Source organism: Halichoerus grypus, chromosome 5 (genome assembly GCF_964656455.1).
Source record: "Halichoerus grypus chromosome 5, mHalGry1.hap1.1, whole genome shotgun sequence".
NCBI lineage: Eukaryota > Metazoa > Chordata > Mammalia > Carnivora > Phocidae > Halichoerus > Halichoerus grypus.
In genome coordinates this window covers 33,866,208-33,881,500 of record NC_135716.1, presented here as the reverse complement: position 1 = coordinate 33,881,500, position 15,293 = coordinate 33,866,208, and the positions used below count along the sequence as shown (strand labels likewise).

At 48.8% G+C, this 15,293-nt stretch overlaps 1 protein-coding gene across 3 annotated transcripts in view; it reads left to right on the top strand.

Annotated features, from left to right (window-relative positions):
* Positions 1-1,055: 1,055 nt before the first annotated feature.
* BAALC (BAALC binder of MAP3K1 and KLF4) overlaps positions 1,056-15,293 on the top strand; it is a 75,932-nt gene continuing 61,694 nt past the window's right edge. Inside the window, exons 1-2 of one of the 3 annotated variants that reach the window (XR_004925863.2) lie at positions 1,056-1,378; positions 5,192-5,245. Coding sequence is in view for 2 of the 3 variants with exons in the window: in XM_036120145.2 (XP_035976038.2) it covers positions 1,219-1,378; positions 5,192-5,245 (214 nt within the window). In the remaining variant the exon portion in view is untranslated. The remainder of the gene's footprint in view (positions 1,379-5,191; positions 5,246-15,293) is intronic. The other 2 variants (XM_036120145.2, XM_036120148.2) reach the window with 2 other exon arrangements.

Sequence of the window (15,293 nt, the reverse complement as noted above, 5' to 3'; positions counted from 1 at the left end):
GAGAGAGAGAGAGGCAGAGGGAGAAGCAGGCTCCCCGCTGAGCAGGGAGCCCGATGTGGGGCTCGATCCCAGGACCCTGGGATCGTGACCTGAGCCGAAGGCAGACGCTTAACCATCTGAGCCACCCAGGCGCCCAGGGCAGTTTTCTTCTTTTACCAGGTGTTCTGGCTTCTCTGGGACAGGCAAATTCATTGGCCCACCGAGGTCTGAGCTCTAGTGTGCAACAAGTTGCTGAGTGTGCAACAGGGAATGAATGAAGGGCTGACAGCTGGGCTGTGCACACAGGAATGTCAAGGCTGCAGGTGGGCTTGGAGGGAAGCCAGCCATGCCTGCCAGCCTCATCCAGAGAGGGTGTCCTGGATGCTCAACGGTTCCTGGTCCTGTTTTGCTTTCTTGAAAACAAAGTTAAAAGTCACAGAACTGGAGAGGTGTTAGTGATAGAGTCTAGCCCAACTCCCTCAGAAATCATAGGCCCCATTCCCTACTCTCCAAACCAGCTAAGACCAGAAAAGGTCTCTGACTGTTTCTTAATTCTTAGTGGCATTACTTTCTGCCCATTTGGGGGGGGGGGGGGAGATTGTCCTCCGCTTTACTGCTTTTGAAACAAGTGGCCAGAACGCTTGGGATCCCTTCCCAAGCGCTTCAGTTCTTCCCAGAATAGATGAATGGAAGGAAGGAAGGGGGGAAGGAAGGGGAAAAAGGAGGAAGGAAAGAAGGAAGGAAGGGAGGGAGGAAGGCAGGAGAGGAGGAAAGTGGGAAGAAGGATACATGCATGAATGGGTGAATAGATGAATGGATGAACGGGGGAATGTGCGGACGGATGGATGCACAGGACCCTGGGAGCGTAACCCCAGCCCGCGAGGCCGAACCGCTCTTGGGACCCCGCCTTCCTCTCGTTCGCTGGCCACCAATCCTGCGCCCCCGACCAGCTCGGGCGTTCCGAGGGAGGGAGCGGGGGACGAGGGGGAGGGGAGGGGAACGAGGGAAGGGAGGGCCTGGGAAGCGGGGAGGAGGGGTGCGGGGAGAGGGCGACGCGTGGGGGGCGGGGGGCGCGGCGGGAGCTGGGCGCCTGGCTTCGGCACGGGCGGGCGGGGACACGATGTCGCCGCCGCCGCCGCCACCTGGGCTGCGCCGCCGGGGCTGAGCAGCCGCCGCCGCTGCCGCGGGAGCCGGAGCCGTGAGCCGAGGGGCCGCCGGGCGCGACCGCAGCGCGGGAGAATGGGCTGTGGCGGGAGCCGGGCCGATGCCATCGAGCCCCGCTACTACGAGAGCTGGACCCGGGAGACCGAGTCCACCTGGCTCACCTACACCGACTCGGACGCGCCGCCCAGCGCCGCGGCCACCGACAGCGGCCCCGAGGCGGGCGGCCTGCACGCGGGTGAGTGAGGCGGCTCCTGCGGACCCCAGGCGCCGGGAGGCCGGAGCCGAGAGAGAAGCGGGAGGGATGAGGGGCGCCAGGGGCAGCCGGAGATTTCCGTGCGGGTGGTAGGGGGTTGGGGGGGGCGGTGAGGAAGACAGACCGACAGACCCAGGCCCAGGGAGTGGGGTCAGCGCGAGACCCTTACAGAGGCTGAGCCAATCCCCGGAGCCGCGGGGAAGCCAGCTCCCTGCCTCCGCCAGTGCTCGCTCAGTGCGGGGACCCATGCATCGCTGGGAGGACAGCCCACCTGACACGCACACCTGCCCCTCAGCCCACGCGCGCGCCGGCCCGCCTGCCTTCGCCTCTGTCCCGCTTCGTTCCCCCCCAACACACACACACACCCCACGCCGGCCCTTGTGTACCCGATCCGGCCACGTCTCCATCCACCCGCCGCCTGGACCCTCTCTGCCTTGATTTATAGACACGGCGCCTGACCCAGATTGCCTGGGTGGAGTCTTCCTCTTCGCTTCCCCTTCTCTCCCTGCAGGGAAGGAGTTCCGTCGGGCTGCGAAAACCAGGATCCAGGGCACAGTGCACGCCTGCCCACCGCATCACTAATTCTGCACTTAAGCTTACTTCTCCAGCAGGTGTTGCTGAGCGAGGACTCCCTCCCCACCCTGTGGTGCCTCCCTGCTTCATATGAGGCAGGGCACAGGCGTGGACTAGGGCTGTAAATTACATACTCTTACCATTCCCCCTGTAGCAGAAATTTAACAGAAGAATATGCAAAGAACTTTCTCCTCGGGTCACACATGAGATTTTTTTTTTTTAAAGGAGACACTAATAATTGTAGAGTAGAGATGAAAATAGTCTGTTGCCACAGACTGACCTTTAGTCATAAATGTGTTGGTGGAAAGAGAAAATACCTCACTACTTAGTATATGGATGTTGTCAAAAGCCAGATCCTTATTTGCATAAAATATTTTAACTCTTTCCAGACCCCTTTATGTTGTTGGCATTTTTGAATAATGAAATCTGAGATAGAAAAGGAGGATAATTTGAAGTATACTGTATATTATAAGGAGGAGGAAAGAAATGTGAAATACTCTTAAAAGTTCAATAATCCTAAATCCATGCTTCCTATGTAAGAGCTGCCGTTTTAATTTTAAGAATCAGTCCCTCCATCTTGTAGGACCAAAGCTGGCTCCTTTTTCATATGAACTTGGTGAGTCCCTTTTTTTAAAAAAGCAAGAACTGTCAGTGAAAATGGTGTAAGACATAACACTGTATTTGTCTCTAATGTTTCTGACTCACCGTAGTAATCATAATGGTTACTTTGTGTTGCTGGTGCTTTCAGCAAATCTTCAAATGATGTGTTGGCTCAGTTCAGTGTCAGAAATGAGGATAAGACATAAGCCTTCACAAGGGACCTGGTAAATGTTAGATTTAACAGCATTTCCCCAGGAGGTGTGGTACTTCTCAGCAGAGTCAAAGGCCAGAGCTGCACTCCAAGGAAAAATGGTTGAAAAGATCTAGTGTGAAAAAAAAAGTACAGCTTCAAGGACTGGTTGCCTTGGTAACTGGGAGTATATGGTGTGTGTGTACCTACGTGTGTGGGTATGAGATGGTTATTATGGGATGGCTAAATATTCATTTCCAGTACTTATTCCTTTTTAGTCTGCCATCCTGACTCCTATCCCACTGTGCCTCATCAGATCGGGGCCCTGCAACAGGTACGGCCTGGGACAAGCATGCTCATTTGTGGTTCCTTGCCAAATATGGGGCAGCCTTGCCAGGCAGGTGGTCCTCAAGATGTCCTTGCTACTGAAGTTTGCCCACTTGGACCCATTTAACCTAGATTCTTCAAAGTGCCTTTCTCATCTCACAGCTGCTCTTTTTTTTTTTTTTTTTTGAGAGAGAGAGAGAGCGAGAGCCTGAGCAGGGGCTGGGGTGGGGTAGGGAGGGGCAGAAGCGGAGAGAGAATCTTAAGCAGGCTCCATGCCCAGCACAGAGCCCCGAACTGGGCTCCATCTCAGGACCCTGAGATCAAGACCTGAACTGAAATCAAATTTCTCTGAAGTCCTTCTACTTTACAGTTTTAGATTGCTATAATAATTGCTTTAGTAAACGCAGGATGGAGGATTACAAAGTTAGAGACTCACAGGAAAACAGTTTACCTAAATAAATTGAAATATGTAAAATAAAATGAAGAACACTTAATATTACCATCAGTTAATGTTTATTGATGACTTACCGAGGGCTGGGGACTGTACAAAGCAGCACTTAACGTAAATCATCTCACAAGTCCTCACGGCCAGGATGAGGTAGGAGCTGTGACCATCCTTCTCTTACTAGTAAGGGAATGAGGTGTAGAGTGTGGGAGTGACTGCCCAGTCCAGTACTGGGATCCAGCTCTGCCTGAATCCAAAGCCCATACTCCTAAATATTGCCTTCCTGATTGATGGGAGAGTAACTATAGAATTCTTGCTTTTACAGTTGATGGGACTCAAAGTCTACTGTGATCTCTTGATATTCTAGTCTGGTCTCAGATAGCATAGTTTTCTTCTGCAGCATCCCTGAGGATGGGGTATGTCTTCCCTAGGGAAGGAGGCCCCCCCATACCTTAGTGGAGCAGTTCCCCTTGTGAGAAACTCTTTTGGCTGCCTTGCAATTTCTACCTGGTGAACTCCATGCCCTTGCAATCAAGTCTTGTACAGACAACTCTCAATATTTGAAGAGAGCTGTTGCATCTCCTCTGACCATTGGTTCTCCAGTCCAAAGACATGCAAATCTTTCAGTCATCTCTCAGACTTGTGGGGACCTGACCATATTATTTCCAAATATGCCATTTGGTTTGTCAAAGTCCCTCTTGATACAAGAGACCTGTGGTTAGCTCCAAGCTCTTGGGTATTAGCCGAGCAGCACGGAGCAACACGTGGGCGCTGAAGCTCTCCTAATGCAGGTAAAATCAGGTTAGGATTTGTGTGGTTTCCGGCTGGGGTTCCTGGGGCTGTATTGCTTTGATGACTCACATTCAACTTGCGATGAGTTAAAACCCTCAGATCCTACTTTTTAGTCAAATTTAAGTCCTATGACATCAGAGGTGTTGTCTGTGCTATAAATCCAGCACCTGGAACAGTGACTGGAACATAGGTGGCACTCAGTAAATGTTTGCCAAATGAATGGCTTTTCCCCCTCATGAATCCTGCAGTCATACTATTGATTTCAGTCATCCAAAGTTGAGATTTTGTATTTACTCCTATTAAAAGGTATCTTGTTGGTTTCAGTTTAATACTTAAATGTGCTGACCTTGATTCATCTTGATAGTGCCATGAAGACAATATTCTAGGTCTTTGTTTCCCTGTGTTGACAGACTAAAGATAAAAGACATTTATTTGCTCTCTTACTCATTCAATATACATTAGGCACAAAGTTGATTAAGATATGTTCCTGGAACTGTAAGAAATGAAGAATATAGTGGAGACAGATACAAAGGTGGATGCACTTCAGGTCAGCCTGTGGACCATCCTGGAACAGCATGGGGGAAAGATGCTGGAGGAGTACAAGAGACTGAGTAGTTCATTTTGCAGGGGAGTGGAGGGCGGGGAGCAGTGTGTGTACAGACCCCTGCAGGAGCATGGCAGAGGAAGCAGGACTGTTCCCGATGGCTGTCACCATGGGCGAGGCGAAGGAAGGTTATCCTGTTTCCTTCCTTGGGAAGGGAGTACCAGTAGAGAGCCCACCTGGGGCTTTCTGATGAATAAGGCTCCTCCCTCCCGCTCCCCCCCAGCTCCCTCTATCTACCTGTTACAGTTGTGGTTATATTTTCAGATAATTTACCCATGAACGCCTGCCCCCTCAAGCGTGACAGGCTGTATGAGTCAGGTAAGGGGTCTTTTTGCTCACCGCCGGATCCCTGTGCCTAACACCGTGTCTGGAGTAGGACCTCAAGTGATCTTTCTTTAATGACTAAATCTCCTAACGCTGCTCTGTGTCCATTTCGTTCTCCTGGATTCCCCAGAGATCATGTTTTCCTTCCTCGGAAGTTCCATCTGCTCATCCTTTTGGGGTTCTTGTCTACCTGATTGGTTGCAAAGTAAGAAAACACCTCCACTTTTCTCTGCTCCCTTTGCCAAACACAAGCCTCTGTTACCAGGGTTGTTTTGCAAAAATCACTACAAAAACAGGTGGGAGCAAACCCAGGCAATTCATGAAGTTTAGGAAGTCTCCTGTGCTCATGGCCCAGGCCCCACCTGGGCAGAGTGACATACAGCCTGCCACAGGCTCTCCAGTCCCGTGGTGGCCCCGGTCACACTGCGTTGTTTTGTCTTTCCAGGTAGCCTGGGAGCTCTGCCGGCTTGGGCGCTGCATGAGTGACCATTGCACCCCTGCCTGTAGAAATAAATGAATGGTTGGAGAAATGATCCCACTAAGCAAGTGAAGTTTTATCTTATATCCTCTTTCCTGAGTTTTATCTTAGATGATTTTGTCTTAGAAATCAGTCCACTGAACTGTGTCTTTTTTAGACACTAGATAAACTATTTTGACTCTAACCAGAGATGAATTTAAGGTTCCAGACTTGGGCCCCACTCAGAGGAACATCGTCCCCTCTCAGTCGGCACAGAGTCTATTCCGGGCTTGTCCTGTACTCAGCAATCTCTCAGGCTTAGACCCCTACTGGTCCTGCCTTTGCTTAGGGATCTCTGCACCCACAACCCCTTCCTGCTGATAAGGCCGTCCTGGCCTTTGGTGCAATCGGATAGATGACCTGGGCTTGTATCCCGGGAGCCTTTCTGTGTCAGGCCCACAGCCTCTAGCCACACTCAGGAGACCATTTTGCTTCAGTTGCAAAATCCTATCTCTGCCGGGACTCCTACAGAGATTCTCTGGCTAGTCTGAACACCTCCTTAGCTCTCATCTGGAAAGGAGGCTGGATGGTGTATCGTGAGCCCACATTATGATCTAGTACCTTCCGTCTTAGCTGCCACCAACATTCACCTTACATGCTCTCCTCCCACTCTGCCCCCCAACCACCTCCATCGCTCTGTTGTTATGGGCTCAATTGTCTGCCCCCCAAATTTCTATGTTGAAGTCCTAACCCCCAGTACATCCAAATGGGACCTTTTTGGAGATAGGGTCTTCACAGAGGTTAAAATGAGGTCATTAATGTGGGCCCTAATCCAATGTGACTGGCGTCCTTATAAAAAGGGAAATTTGAACACGCAAATAGACACCCAGGGAGAACCCCATGTGAAGGTGAAGGCAGAGGTCAGGGTGATGCTTCTCCAAGCCAAGGAACATCCAAGATTGTCAGCAAGCCACCAGGAGCTAAGAAAGAGGCCTCAAACAGATTCTCCCTCCCAGCCCCCAGAAGGAACCACCCCGATCTCAGATTCCTGGTCTCAGACCTGTGTGACAATAAATTTCTGCTGCTTAGGCCACCAGTTTGTGGTCCTTTGTTACAGCAGCCCTGGAAAACTAATGTGAGTGTCTTTATGAGCACTAACATTGTGAACATTTGGAAATCATGAATTTCTATTGTCACTACCTCACACTTCCTTCAGAGATTGGGTCTATTCTCTTGTCATTTAAATTCTAATACCATTGATTGAGCATCTAATGTATGTGAGAATTTTTCTTTGGGACATTAGTTTACATAACTCTCTAAAATAATCTCATAAGCCATCGTGACCCCCATTTACTGGATGAGGAAACTGAGATTCAGTGAGATGAGGAGAGGGAGTAAGGTCACCGGCAGAGGGAGTGGAAGAGCCCGCGTCGGAAACCAGGTGTCTTGTTTCTAAATCCAGGGCAGTGGCCATCATGCCATAACTGCTGAGCACGGAGTTAGTGCCCTCCTCCACCCCATCTGCCTTTAGTGGTTTTGAAAAAATACTTGGAGTGGGAGCCTCCTGCCAGCATTTACAAGGCTGAGGACAGGAGTCCTTGAGCAGACACCGGCAGCCCTGTGGGACGAGCGCTACCCCCCCGCCTTGCTGAGCGCCCTGAGCGGGCTGCAGACAGTGCCCCGAAAATCACCTGCATCCCAGTCACCTGATGGCCTCCTTAAAGATGAGCAGTCTCGGGGCAGAATGATTTTTTTTTTTTTTTTTTTTTGGTTTCAAATACAAGGATGTTGCTTAAGAAACTTTAGAAAGTGTTAGAGAAACGCGCAGAAAGAAAGAACACCTCTGTCAGCATTTGGGTGTTTTACCCTTCAGGTCCTGCATCTAGGTGCCAATGGGGCATCTGGTATCTTCTGTGGGGATTATGTTTAAAGTTTGGGGGACATAGGAGAACTTCCTCAAATTTCTTGGAAGCTCAAAGGCCAAGAGAAAAAAAGTAGTTCTGTTTCTCTTTGTGTTTTGGAAACTATTTGGAGGTCATGGCAGCGAAAGGCTAGTTTGAACGGGGGAGGGGTGAGGGGTAGGGAAGGCCCTGGATAAGTGAAGGGATTTTTCTCCCCTTTTTCCTTTCAATACTAAGCAAATATAGTTGAATTCAGGTAAATAACATACAAGGCAAATGCATATCGTGACTCCACCGTTTACGATAATCATATCCCCCTGTCACCTCCCTGCCACCCCCCACAGTTGGCTCAGGCTGAGTTTTATATTCTGCCCAGCTGTTTCTGGGATTTATGGTTGCTTTATGGTTGTAGCAACGTGGTCTATGGTGTGTGTATGTGTGTGTGGGGGGGTGTAGGGGCCAGCTCTCTGTCTGAGCCTCAGATGCCCGTGAGGTCATGTAGACTGGCTGCTCAGTGTTCTGGTTCAGGTACAACCCCATTCCCTTCCAGCTCTGGATCTGTGTCAGAGCAATAGTACAGAGTGTCTACCTACATCCTGCCGTGTGGTGTCTGTATAAGGAAGCAAAACCAGAAGCCTTAGATTTTTCTTAATCCAGCTCCATCTTCTTTATGAATAGTGCCAATTTCTCCCAGAGTCTGGGATTAGGTTTTCTATTAGTCTTCATTTGGGTGATTGTGAGTCTTGGTCTTTTTCTGTCTTCATAGGCATTTTAGTGGGCAGTTGGGCAAGACTGAGTGGGTGGCTCATGGCCAGATGCCCTTCAGCCCCAAAGTCCTACCCAGAGCCTGTTGAGCTTCTCCTGCAAGCCGCTGCATCAGCCTGTAACACATCCTTACGCACAGGACCACCCAGCCTGACCTGCTGTCGGTTTATAATTTCATATGCTTCCTTCCCTTTTGATGAGCCAGCTTCTCACACCCATCATGACCTCCAGTCTCTGGACCTTTCTGGGCTTTCTTCTTTATCATCATCATCTTCCTTATTGTTTTGCTTGAAGATTATAGTTCAGTGGTTAGGGAATTAGACTCTGACAGCAGACATTGACCACCTTTGTGACCTTGAGCAAGTTTCTTAGCTTGTCTGGGTTTCTGTTTCCACAATGTAGGATAGGAATCATTGTAGAATGAATGTGTTCACAAATATGAAGTGTGTGGGCTCTCAGAGCTGCCATTCTGGTACCTAGGTTCTCCTCACCTCTTCAGTCTTGCCCTGGGCTCAGTGTCAAACCTGGGGTACTCTTCCCCTGTGCTCCTTACATCCCTGGTTCTGAGTTGCTTGGTGTTGCTGGAGCAAGTCATGGGTGTTGGTGATTGCACCCAATAGCAGTTTATTCTTGAGAACCTCAGTGTTCTTACCACTTCTTGGCAATTCTATTAATTCCTTATTAACATGCTGTGACAGTCCCCATGTAATAGCTCCCAACACTTTGCTGTTCTTTCCCTCTGAATACTAAATAAAAAAAAAATCAAAGACTTGCTATGAATTCTCCCATCTTTCCCTCCAATCACCTGTTGTATGTTCTGGGCACCTCAGCATTTAAAAAACATCTTAGCTACCCTGCCCTCATCTCTGCCTGGTTGGATTCTAAGTGCACTGATGAGGTTGTTCATAGGTGAGGACATCACAGGCCGTGCCATCCACAGGGTGAGGGCTACTCTGCATCTCCACTGGTCCTCCCTGAGCCCAGGCCACCGTCATGTTTTACCTGAACCTCAGCAATAGCCTGCTTCTGTTCTTGCCTTTGACAAGTCATCTTCATGTTAGAGGGAGAAAAATCTTTTAAAAACATTTATCAGCTCTTGTCCCTCTCTTGTTTAACGGCCTCCGGTAGCTTCCAAATCTATTATATATAGAATAAAACCCCAGCAACCCCTTTCCTTGACCTGCATAACCTGGTCCCGCTGCTTCTCCAGCTTTGCTTATCCTGCTCTCTCTTTCTCTGGCTCACAGTGTTCCAGCCACGCTGGCTTCCTCCACTTTCCTGGGGCACCTGCTGGAATGTGGCCCCTCCCCCTTCCCCCTCGTTGACTCCACCTCACCCTTCAGCTCTCAGTTCAGATGGCACCTCCTCAGAGAGACCAGCCTTCCCCAGTTACCATCGGATTATTTTTTTTCTTCTGATCACCGAGCCTTCATTTACTGTTTATGTCTTTACTCCTTCACTCTCGGAGGTGAAGGGCTGCAGGTCATATTCGATACTGTCGCCCAAGTACTTAGCATGGTGCTCAGCACAGACTAGGTGCTCAAAGAATATTTGTTGAATGGAGGGAACCCTCCTCATCTTCTGTATCAGTAAGGAACTGCTTTTGGTGGCAGGAACAGAAACCAGGGGAACGTGGGTTAGCAAGTAGAGGCTTTAGCTTCTGTGCTTCACAGAGAGTCTGGAGGGAAGCAGCTGCACTGCTCGGGAATGCTGTCAAGGACCCGAGTTGATTGCTTTGCCATCCGTGGTGTGTGGATTTCATCCTCATAGTTGCATGGTGTTGTTGCATCTTACTTTAGATAGGCAGAAGGGGGAAAGGCGCATTCTGCCCGAGTCTGTTCCTTTTTATCTGCAAAATGATAGCTTTCCCAGAAGCCAGTAAGCTTTGCTTGAGTCTCATTGGCCAGAACTGTGTTACATGGCCATCCCTGGCTGCGAGATAGTCTAGGAGATCGGGACTTTTAGTTGGGCGCACACCACCCTAAAAGTCTCGTGGTCCTTTTGGCAAAGAAAAAAGGGGGAGAATGGATATCAGGTAGGCTGCCAGCAGGGTAACTACACCTTTCATCCTAAGGTTACCTCAGAGGGGAGAGAAGATTAGTAGGAGAAAGGGAAGGAGGAAAGAAAGGAAGGAGAAGGGGAAAGGAAAACGAGGAGAGGGAGGTCTGCTAGACACCAGAGCAACATAATTATTGGTATGAAGATTTTACAGTAGTAAATAATAATAATAATAATAATAATAATAAAACAGTGTTTTTAGTATTACCTTGTGTTAAGTGAGTTCACAAATGTTGATATTTGTTGGGAAAGTTACATGTGCTAATATTGAACTGATTTGAGAAATAATACAATAGCTTAAACTTAAATCTTTTGGAATAGTCTTTTAACATCAGACCCTGTGTGGTGTACACGAGATGTGCCGTGGGCATTCCTTTGTTTTCTGCTTCATTTTCCTGCAAAGTTAATGCCAGCCGGAAACTGATGTGCCCCCTGCTACTCAGTGGCACCAATTCCCAGTGGGCAGGAATGTTTGTGGAGGTCCGCTGTGCAGGGTCACACGGATGCTCAGGCTGGGGGCTTCTGGTGGAGAAGCAAGACAGCCATTCGGCTCATTTAAAGCCTTGACAGTATTTCCTGCGGAAATCTAAAAAAACCACCCCGCTATTGTCTCTCGGGCTTGTGGACTTGAGGGCAGGAGGAAACTGAAAGGCTTTGAAGAAAATAGCAGGGCTGTTTGGGAAACCGGTCGCCATAACAACAGGGCACAGCGGCAGCTACAATGGAAGTGCCAATTGCCTGCGCACCCTTCATAAGGGGGACGGTTCAAGTTGAAGCATGAAACCGAGGCCTCATTAAATTGCTACGTGTGAGAATTGCTTTTCAGGGACAGTCTCCGGCGCAGCCAGGCTCAGGTTTGCTTGGCTGGGGTGATAAGTGGTGTGTGTGCAAACGCAGATAAACACAGCCACTGGCTTCCCTTAGCCGCGTGCCCAGTGTGGGCCCCGCACGGAATCTGTATTACCTAATTCTGTTATCCCCGTTTTACAGGTGGGAGAAGTCAGAGAGGCCGGGTGGCCTGCGCCAGAGCTTGAAAGTTGTAAGTGGCTGAGGGGGCTCTGGAACCCAGCTCTGTCTTCATTCTGAGCCCTGTGCTCTTTCCTTCATGCCAGCCGCCTAACTGATCACTAGCTCTGGGCCTCATTGCCTTGCAGCTCGACGCCTGCAACAGCTTTGTGACCTGTCCCGCGACCCCAGTCACTGCCGCTCCAGTATCTTTCATACCATTGCCAGGTGAATATTCCTGAGGCATAACTGGGATCATTATTGTGTTACTCTCCTGCTCAGAGCCTTTCTTTCATGATTTTTCTTTGCCAACTGAATGCAAATGTCTTAGCCTGGCATTTAAGGCTTTCTCTTCAGCCTTCCCTTCCGCTAGCTGTCTGCAGGTCCTCTCCACTTAGCCTGACGCAGGGTTTGCCCTTTGCCTGAAGCACCTTATCCTGTTGCCCCACCCCCACTGAAAGCCCCACAGCTCCTGTGTGCCCACCTCAGTCCTGTGTTCCCTTCTAACACATACCTAGCACGCTTATTCTGGTTTGCATTTTCTTATTTATGGCCATGTCATGTCTACTATCACGCCATATACTCTTACAGACTGTCAGGAAATAGACTGAGGTGGACTTTTACTGGGGCGAGCTTTAGGGACCAATACGTGTGAGGGGTGAGGAGGGCGGGACTGGGCTAAGGGAGCAGGGATGGCCCTTCAGATATTGTAATGAGAGGCGTTTTCACCCTCTACCAGCCAAGTTTTAGCCACAGGCTGCCCCCAGCAAGGGGAAGGGATCTTGGGTGGGATCACTTCCTTCCACGGAGGGCAATTCCTAGAGAGGCGCTCAGCTATGAGCCTTCAGTGGTCACCTCTCCGGCCTCTTGAGGATCTGGTCCCTGTCCTGCAGGGAGATCCTGGGAGGGCCCATACTCCTGATTTCTCAGTCAGCTTCCCTAAGGCTACACATCAGATTCACTTGGGCAATGTAAACAAAAGGCCCCACCCCAGGGCTTCTGTAGGGGCCAGAAAGGCTGCAGGTTTGACAAGTTCTCTAGGTCAGGGCAGAGTGGAATTCCCTGGGTCTGGGGTGGGGCTTAGGATTCTGCATTTTCTTTCTTTCTTCCTTCCTTCCTTTCTTTCTTTCTTTTTCTTTCTTTCTCTTTCTTTCTTTCTTTCTTTTTCTTTCTTTCTTTCCTTCCTTCCTTCCTTTCCTTCCTTTCTTTTCTTTCTTTTCCTTTCCTTTCTTTTCTTTTCTTTCTTTCTTTCCTTTTTTTCTTTTCTTTCTTTCCTCTCTCCTTTCTTTTGATTTTGTTTATTTGACAGAGAGAGAGAGAGAGAGCACAAGTAGGCAGAGTGGCAGGCAGAGGGAGAGGGAGAAGCAGGCTCCCCACTGAGCAGAGAGCCTGATATGGGGCTGGATCCCAGGACCCCGGGACCACGACCCAAGCCGAAGGCAGACACCCAACCGACTGAGCCACCCAGGTCCCAGGTGATGCTGATGCTGCCGGCCCAGGGACCTCTCAGAGAAGCGGGTCCTAAATCACAGGCTGGCAAACCTTTGCTGTAAAGGGTCAGATGGTAAACATTTTAGGCTTTGTGGGCCATGTGATCTTTGTTGCAACTACTCAACTTGATGTTTTTAGTACCAAAGCAGCCAAGGGCGATACATAAATGACTGGCTGTGGCCCTGTGCCAACACCGATTCCTGTCCTAGGTGATGCAGAGGCTCGGCCAGGTTTAAGAGCCGCGGTCTTTAACCCTCAAGGCAGCGTGGAAGAGAGAAAAGAACAGGGCTTGCAGTTACAAGTCCCAGCCCTCAAATGCACCTCTAAAGAGCTTAGCACATACCAAGCCCTTAGCAATATTGGTGGGATGAGCAAATAAATGGGACTAAGAGCATTTCTCACCTTGAGGGCAATTTTTGAAGGTTGTGAAAGTATCTCTGATAACATTAGGTCATTAAGGCATTAGATATTTTATTATGCAAATCATGCTCCTGAGTGGAGTGGGGTCTGGGAAGCACAGTATCCTGGCACCACCCGGAGTAAGGTGCCCGGCTCTCTGGGGAGCTCTCTTTGCCTCGGGCTTCCAGGAATTGGGACTCTTCTATCCCTTCAGCACAGGTCACGTTGATTCAGTGCTGGGAACATTGCCTCCAGAAATGCATTTCCCAGCTGGCAACTCTTCTAAGGGTGTGGAGCTGCTTCCAGAAGGTGTGAGGAATAGTCAGTTTCCTGGGTTTCTCGGAGCTTTGCTCACCTTCCCTTAACTCAGTTTCCCCCGCAGCCTGTGACGCCGTTGCTGGGAGTGTTTAAAAGGTTGCCCATGGGCACCTGGGTGGCTCTGTTCGTTAAGCATCTGCCTTGGGCTCAGGTCTTGATCCTAGGGTCCTGGGGTGGAGCCCCACATGGGGCTCCCTGCTCAGCAGGGAGTCTGCTTCTCCCTCTGCCCCTCCTCCCACTTGTTCTCTCAGTCTGCCTCTCTCTCTCTTTTCAAATAAAGTCGCCACATGTCTGGTTGGTTGTGAGTCTGGGCAGCTGATGAATGGGTTTCTGTTATGATGTTTGCTTTTCTGAATCAGGTGTTGCTTTGTAGAGATGGGGGCTTCTAGCCATTACGTAAGGCTACAGAAAACACCCAGTGAACTTAGAGAAGAGGGATCATTTAAATAGAAGCTGCCAGAAACGTTAACAAAGAGACCCAGGGAGAGTGTGCCCAAGCCGGTTAGTTTATTTTTTTTCTTTTGCACAGGAATTCAAAATTCAAACACTGACTCTTGTTAGAACCCCCAAATCCCACAGCCACAAGCAAAAGAATCAGAGGGAAATGTAATGAAAACTTACATGAGAAGGTGATTTAAACATACATGTAGTCACACACACACACACACACATCAGCAATTATATCTTCAACTGAGCATTGCTCTTCCCAGTGGACACCAGCTGCTTGCAATTGCTCAAAACAACTCTGGAATCCCTTAACTGTAGCCTCAGACATTTTTTTTAACATAACATTTCCACACAATAGTTTAAGACCTTAAAATGACATACACACATATTTCAAAAATCTATATATAATTGGGAGAATGGTATAACAAGCCCCCACATATCTGTTACTCAGCTTCAACAATTATCAACGCATGGCAAATCTTGTTTCCTCCCTACCTCCATTCCCTTTCACCAATTGGACTAGTTTGAAGCAAATTCCAGAAGTCATGTAACTTCGTTCATAAATACTTTTGTATGGATCGCCAAAAGATGGGGATGCTTTTTAAAAAGATAAGATTGAACCATATGAAGTGGTCATTTCTTTAAGTTGAAATGGTGTCATATCAGCAATTCTATATGCTTTAACCTTATAACCACAATACCATTATCACACCTAAAAATTAATGAAAATTCCTTAATTCTCTAATATAACTGAAATTCAGTCATGTCCAGATTTCGCCGATGGTCTCACCAATGTTTTTTCTACAACTGGTTTGTTTGAATTGGGATACAAAAGATGTCCACACATTGTATTTCATTGATCTTTTTCCTAAATTTCCTTCAACTTATAGATTTCCCATTTCCTCCTCCCCCCTTTCACTTTTTATTTATTGAAGAAACCTGTTTTTTTGTTCTGTAGGGTTTCCCATTTGGGGGGATTTTGCTGATTGCATGCCTATGGTGTTGTTTAAAATGTGTCCCTGTGTTCCCTGTAAACTAGTAATTAGAACTGCATGCTTGAAGGGCTTCAGGTTCAGTTTTGGGGGCAAGAATGCATCGTAAGTGATGATGTACTCTTCCCGCTGCACACATCTGGTTATCGGACCGAACAGTATCTGGTTATCTCTCATTGCTGTGAGGTTACGGTCAGCTGTGCCAACCC